We start from the raw sequence: 7474 nt of genomic DNA on the forward strand, positions 1-7474 counted from the left end.
ATAAATACTTAGAGATTCATATATATATATTTGCATGTTTTTATTAAATTTTACATATATTATATTTTTGATATTTATCTGAGAGTACCATTCCACGCCTCTCCTAAAGGTTCGTCACAGCATCTTATCTCAAGCATCAATGGCATGTTGATCCTGGTCCACCTTCTGACTTTGGAATCAGCAAGTGGTCTTTTCTCGCGGTATCGAACGCGCAGGCCAGCATCTTTTTCTCCGTTTGCCTTGTGATCATTTGGGTATGCACTATTGTTTAAGTTTTATGAAACGCTTAGATGCACATATATGTTCATAGAGAGAAATTTGAGGAGCTTTACAACCGTTTTGAACGTATCTCGGTTGAGAGGAATAACATGGGTTATTAATTTGTTGGAGGCACTGGCTACCCGTTGTTTTGAAATTGCTGTGTGAAGTATATTTGTTCTTCTGGATGCAGTATCCATTACCAACTTGCAATATTCATCGCTGAAAAGTGCTTCTTGTATGTTTCCGTGTATGTGTGTTCTTTAGGCTACACATGCCGATCTGCACAATTCTAGTTCTTCTATATGGCGACTGTTAACATCATACATAGATGAAAACAACCTGTTTCATGAAAGCAAACATAATGTTTACGGTAAGGTTTCATAGTTTTACGATTATATGTCTGTACCTCTGTCTCATAATTGTACCTTTTTCCATTAAAAGGATGCTTATACAAAACGTGGATGGGTAATATATAGTGCTGCTCTTGTGCATATATGTGGTGATGCCGAGAGTACATCGTAGCCGCCTCTATTCAGGGCACGGAGTCAATCGTCGCGATTATGTCTTAGCATTAAAAGATATGCGAATCGACTCGCAATTACATTTTCTGGATATCCTTATATCAATTAATCGCCGTATTACTTGCTTTTGACGGTGTAACTCTGTCATCAGATTGCCGCTGCAGTCGATCGGTACGAGGCTTTTATGATGCTCAACCAAACTAGCTTCTACGGGCCATATAATTCAGGTATGATGTTAGGGCCCTAGCATTATGCTCTTGTTTGCGATGCTTTGCGTATAGGGTATTGGGATATACAGAATAAAAAGGATTTGTCATCTAAATCTTAGGTCACTGTTGTTTATGGTGACTACCGGCATCATGCGGAGCCGAGCAGCATGCAAACAAGTCAAACGCGTAAACAGATTATGAATGCTGTTGCATAAATACCTGCAAAGCTATGTGTGTATACACATGCTTGTGTATGAGATTGCATAAGCACATGTGCTATGTATGTCGTGAATTGTACCAATTTCTAGAACTGCTTAATGCATATTGATATAAGATAGGTACGCATATCGATGTGAACTACATCTCCATGCTTGCCAAGTCTTAGGGACTTTCACCACACATAGTTGCTCGGTTCTCATATGTAGCGGCCTTTATCCCACACTGCGGCTATACACAGCCTCTCCCAGCAGGACTATCGGTGGTGGCTATCAAGGTATAGGCTGAATACTCGCATAAAGTTCAAAAGATTCCATACGCTTGAAGGGCCAGGAAAAGGTCAAGAGCAGACAGCATGGTTTCCATACACCGGCTCTGTCCCCCATGCACCGCGTCTTTCGTCGGACTGTTGGCAGAACTGAAGGTCACACCTGACATAGCGTGTGCTGTACAATCGGTTAATGGGAGCAAAATGCACACAACATTCCCTAGCTCGAAGGGCCAGGACAGGATCAAGAGCAGACAACATGATCTCCGTATAAAGGCTCTGTTTTCCTTTCCTGCGGCTATATACGGCCACAGTCAGAAGAGCGCAAGGTAGCAGCTGGCGACGTGCGATGTATGGTCGGGCAACGAAAGCAGTAGATATCATCCCAAAGCAATCAGAGTGCCAGAGCTAAATTTCAACCAGATATGAAAATCATGGGTTTTCATGTTAAACTGTCTTCTAACCGCACGACGGCTGTAGACAGCCACTTTTAGCAATACGAAAAGTGGCGGCCAGAAGTGGGATGATTTAAGAAGTACTGGAAGTAAGATATATGAAACATTCCATGGCCCCTGAAATGCCAGGAATACATCAAGCGATGTGTTCGTATGAATGATGATACCACCGCGAGTTCAGTATAGTTTGAACGTTTCTATAATGGGGATCTTGACCAAACCCCACAGTTTGCATAAAGCTTATGGCATGCATCTACAGGTCTTTATAACAACGTTGCATATGGCTTAGTCGAGTGTGTGTAGCTTGCTCAACTTCTTGGAGGGGATAGCAACTGAGCCGTGATGGTGCTACATGGGAGTCATCCGGCCAGGGAGCTTTAAGGCGAACGTATCACGTATAGACCATATGACAATGGAATACTCTTACAAGATATCCGACAGGTTGTACGATCTGGAATTACTCCTATAGGATATGCGACGATCGTAGGACCACGGGACACCCCATCAGCTGCGTTACATCAAGAAGAGTGATGTATGTCAATGCATGCACGTACGATCACTAAAATCAAGGACAGCCTTAGTTTGCAATTATAATATCACTTTTCTTCTCGATTGACACTTAACTGCGAAAGAGGTGACTGAGTACCTAGCTGCCGTTATCTGCGCAAAAAAATTATTCCAGGCTGTAGCATATCAGGCAGATAAGTAGACAATGTTGTAAAAACATGCGAGGCATGTATAAAAAAATACCAGTCGCCTAGGACCAAGGCTTCGATGCTCTGGTCATCAAAGTAAACTTAATGCTCTGGTTTTATACGGGTATTCCATTCTCAGTAGGCGTAGTCTCACTTGTGCATGGGAAAACCACTAATGCTATAGAATGCGGGACGATGATGAATTTGGATTGGCATATGCCAATCTATTTATTTTTAATATAGAACTAAACAGGGAAAAGAACTTCATTTATTTTCCAAATGTCGTCTAAACCCGCTGTGACGCCAAAGTTGAATACAGATCTGCTACAGGTCATTCCTGTCTTCTCACGCGCGTTGTAAAGCAACCAGCATGCCCCCTGGACATAGAAACGTATGGGGATATGGCAATACGCCTTTCTCCGGGCGATACCCGCATTGAGCATTTCAAGAGCATCTCAACGCTCCTTCAATACTTGCCTGAGTGACTAGCTGCCCGCCCGGGCAATCGCTAGTCTCTGCTCTGGTAAAACGAATGCACCATCAGCGCACTCCAAAGTATCGGTAAGGTAGGTGTACCTCAGAAAATGCTCATCCATTATACGAGTGAGTCTCAAATATGTCCAGCATTCGCGCGCCTCGCTTGCCGAACTCTCTCAACGAAGATTATATATTCATATACATGGGTGAAATACTACACAAATATTCACTATATTCTGTCAACCCCAAATTACTGCTTGGTCTGGTCCGTCTTGTCGGTGTCTGGAACGGGCTCGTAGTGGTTGCCGTTGAACTTCATCGACGGCGGCGCAGCCGCGAGTATCTCGCTTTGCTGGAAGTCATACGCAGGGGGCCCCTCCTGTTCCTCGAACAGCTTGGAATAGTCCAAGGGACTGCTCGCCGCCTGCTTGCGCCTGGCAACGATGACAATCAACACGGCACCCACTGAAACGACCGCAAGGATAATGCCGGCCACGGCGCAGATCCAGAACAGGTCAGATAAGCCGCTGCTTTCACTCTCCCCACTGCTGTGGGAGGCAGAGGTACCCGAGCTTGCACCTGCACCCGTACTGCCACTGTCAGGGCCACATGCGCCCTCGTGCTTCAGCTCAATGAATGACTTATCCCCACACTTGGCGCTTTCTAACTCACACTTGTTGGAGTATGTGTTGCCATCCGTTGCACAAACAGGCGCGTATTCGGCAGTGCAGAAGCTCAGCTCACAGCAATATCCAGGGAACTGCACAGTCAATTCGTCGTTCAACTGGCACGCGCCAATCTCCATCTCGCACACGTTGGAATAAGTCTTGCCGTTGCTCGCACACACGGGTATGAGTATGCGGTTGCAGGGCTTGAGACAGCTGTCCTTCTCCGCCGTCTCCGCGTCAGCTTCGTTAGCCTTTGCGTTGGCACCTTCATCTACCTCGGCCTCACATGGGCCATTATGGGATACGGTGAGTGCCTCGTTGATCTCACAGCCTGATACCTCCATCACGCACTTGTTGGGATATGTTTTTCCGTTGGACGCACACACAGGGCGCAGATTGCGAGGACAGGGGCGTCTGCAGGACTCCTTCGAATCAACAGTAGACTTGCCCTCAGGCTCCTGCATTCAGAAGAAAACAAATCGGAATTTTAGTTTCAATATTCGAGTTCGGCAATTTTGTTCGTGTGACAAATAAATCTATCATCGTGTGCCAGATAGATAGTTTCGCTTCCCGTTGGAATGTGCGAGTCTCTCGGCCAAGGGCAACAACACCCAACTCGAAGACGAGGACTAGTAGAAAACTGCCACTACCACATCAACACGAGAGGCCAAGCACGAGCGAACCACTACGAATTGTATACTTGATATCAAGACAACGGATTGGGTTCATATCGTACTACATATAGTATATTTAATTAACTTAATGATCGAGACAACGGGTTCATATACAAGAAACGGCATACGAATGAGCAAGCTGAAAAATATCACAAGACGATAGGAACATGGGTACACTATTTGTTCTCACTACACAAGCTTAGAGAAGTCCGATGTGCACACCCGTGATCAAGCGAGACATCGATCAAAGCCCTTACAAACGAGGTGCACAAGGGCAACATCTAACTCAAGATACACATATAAAATTCAATCAATAAACACAGCAATGCACTGCGTCGAAACCCTTAACCAAAATTTCGCACGCATACGCTAGAGATTACGAAGGAATAAGTGCAAACATAAGATATATGACAGTAGACGTAACCCCTGGGATACATACTTCATCATTAGGGACGACGGGGCCAAGATTCAAAATTAATATAGTCTCGCACACGCCCTCGCTCTGCACAGTCACCTTAGTACTGCTAATACAATTGGCATTACCCAACTCACATTCGTTGGAATACGTAGCGCCATCAGAGCCACAAACAGGCTTGTAACTCTGAGCGCAAAACTTAAAGCAATCCATATCGATTATGGGTATGGGTTCATCTGCTTTGTTTCCAGTGTTTTCATTCGTTTCTGATTTTGTTCCAGTGACTGGGATAGTTACCACTGTATCTTTGCATTCACCCTCATACAAGACGGTAAAGTGCTCCTGCTTCTCGCACGCCTTGCTTCGCATCACACACTTGTTTGAGTAGGTGTTGCCGTCCGACGCACACACCGGGCGGTAATCCATTGTGCACATCAGCGGACAATCGATAAGATGTTTTACCTTCTTGGCAAAATCATCGACTGTCATTTCTACAGCTTTCTCTACGTCAGGAGCTCCCTCTTTGACCTGATGAGCTATAGTATCACTGACTTCCTTCGCTTTATCGGTAGCTTGGTGGACTGCAGCTTTAATCTTATCAGCAATGTCGTGAATGTCACGCAGTTCTGTCGCGTCACGGTATTCGTGTTCATGACGATGTTCGTGTAAATGATCCGCATGTACACCGTGCACTGATCTCAGCGTGGCCAGCGTGGAGAGCGCTAAGAGTGCGTATGTTGTTTTCATAGTGTTCGTTTCAATTGTTCTTTCTCAATATGCTGCACCTTCAGTCCGTAGTAAGTCCACTCGTAAACTATGCGTGTATACCATCTATACTCTGCACTACTAATCAATATAGGAGCGCGACTTATTAACATGCCCCAGATTCCACTATCTTACACAGAGTTGGACAGGCAACTTCGGTGTTCGGGGTCTATATAGATGGATTATTAATACTTGTTTCTAGAAAAAACCATCTGTAAACCTGGTTTTCAGCTTTTTAAATAAAAAATGGGGTTCTTTTTACTCCTTTTTATTGCAAAAACAAATACAAGAAAAACATTAAAAAACCAAAACCAAAGTTGTACCGACGTATGCACGAGAAAACTCAAAGATAGACTATAAACTAAAGGTTTTCAGTCAAATATAAACCAAGAAGGCTTGGTGCAAATTTCGAATGTAAATATTGTATCTAAATATGTAAATATTTGCATTTCTATGTAAATCAAAAGACGTTGGCGTTTTTAGACAGACTGTCACTGTGACTGTAATTGACATATTATATTGCCTTTTCTAAAAAAAAAATTGTAGTTCAAGGGTTCAGAACGTCAATTGCTTTATGTTCATTGGTGCTGTATAGTGACATTCGTATTTTCTTTATAAAAAACCCACCAGGCGGTCCAGGGATTCCAGAGTCCAGGCCCCTGGTTTACTTGCTGGGGCTGGGGGAGTCTGGGAGCCTGGGTTTAGCCCCCTTTGTGGGACAACGGACGTCGGAGTCTCGGACGGAAGGTCTAATATTGGTTTCGGTTGTTTTCTAAAAAAACCAAAAAACCCCCAAAAAAATAGCACGGCCCTCTGGGTAGGGTCTCGAGCAGAAATCAAGGTTTCTCTCTACAACAATCGAAAATTTAGCAGAGACCCAAATCCAGAGGGCCGTGAAAATAGTACTTAAAATATTCCGCCTTGCTCGTGTTTTCAAGTTGAGTTTTTAGGGTTTGGGTTTTTTTTTTCAAGCGGAAGTGCTTTTTGAGCAGTTGGAATCAGTATCTGGTTGACACGCTCACTATGTACAGTACAGATCAATGTACATATAGACTACTTAGTATTTCAATTTTCAATGGTTTCTTTGCAGTATGATGTTGTTATTGGGATGGAGATTGAGGCCTGTCCTGGTAGTTTTTATTGGACTGCCTTTACTGAAACCCTGTCTGGTATGTAAGACTATTGCACATATCTTCGCTTCACAAGCCAATATGTACCTGTACAATAGCGCAGTACTGAACGGACTATATCCAGATACTGATGTTCAATTCGGAATAAAGACATATTCAATTGTTAAAGTCGTACAGAATTCGCCGTTACACTCTAAGATCAACCGGAATACACACGTTCAATTTGCCGCTACCTTTTGATTCTTCCCATTTTGCTGTGGTACAATACCTCCGTTGGATGAGCACAGAGTATTTTATTGTGCACATCTTACCTTGCTCGACAGTCAGATTTTTTACATAAAATAGTACTATTTAAATCCTAATATGCAGCATATTTACACACTTATAATATGTATGTATATGGATATCTCCTACAATACGAACTTGACGTATTGTACATCTTATGATTGCGTAAAATAGGGTCGTCATTTTCAAAATGAGTATTGTACAAATACTGATACACACAAGCACACGCAAACACAAGCACGCGCATAATTACACACATGCACATATCCACACATGCGCAAACACACACACATACACATATTACACACGTACAAACACACACAACACAAATATTATCTCACACACACACATACACACACACACACACACACACACAGATATATACTATATATATATATATATACTATAGTATATATATACTAATATATATTAGTA

General features: G+C 43.3%; 2 protein-coding genes across 2 annotated transcripts in view; one reads left to right on the plus strand and one right to left on the minus strand.

Annotated features, from left to right (window-relative positions):
* Positions 1-2819: 2819 nt before the first annotated feature.
* SARC_00215 (hypothetical protein) lies at positions 2820-5751 on the minus strand. Its single transcript, XM_014306136.1, has 2 exons — positions 4884-5751; positions 2820-4228 (listed from the first exon to the last, which is right to left on the minus strand). Exons 1-2 carry the CDS (start codon positions 5604-5606, stop codon positions 3353-3355), a joined length of 1599 nt encoding a protein of 532 aa, XP_014161611.1. The 5' UTR covers positions 5607-5751; the 3' UTR covers positions 2820-3352.
* Positions 5752-6673: 922 nt separating this feature from the next.
* SARC_00216 (hypothetical protein) overlaps positions 6674-7474 on the plus strand; it is a 5802-nt gene continuing 5001 nt past the window's right edge. Inside the window, exon 1 of the mRNA XM_014306137.1 lies at positions 6674-6793. Within this exon, the coding sequence (XP_014161612.1) occupies positions 6716-6793 (78 nt within the window). The 5' untranslated portion in view covers positions 6674-6715. The remainder of the gene's footprint in view (positions 6794-7474) is intronic.

Source organism: Sphaeroforma arctica (assembly GCF_001186125.1).
Source record: "Sphaeroforma arctica JP610 unplaced genomic scaffold supercont1.5, whole genome shotgun sequence".
NCBI lineage: Eukaryota > Ichthyosporea > Ichthyophonida > Sphaeroforma > Sphaeroforma arctica.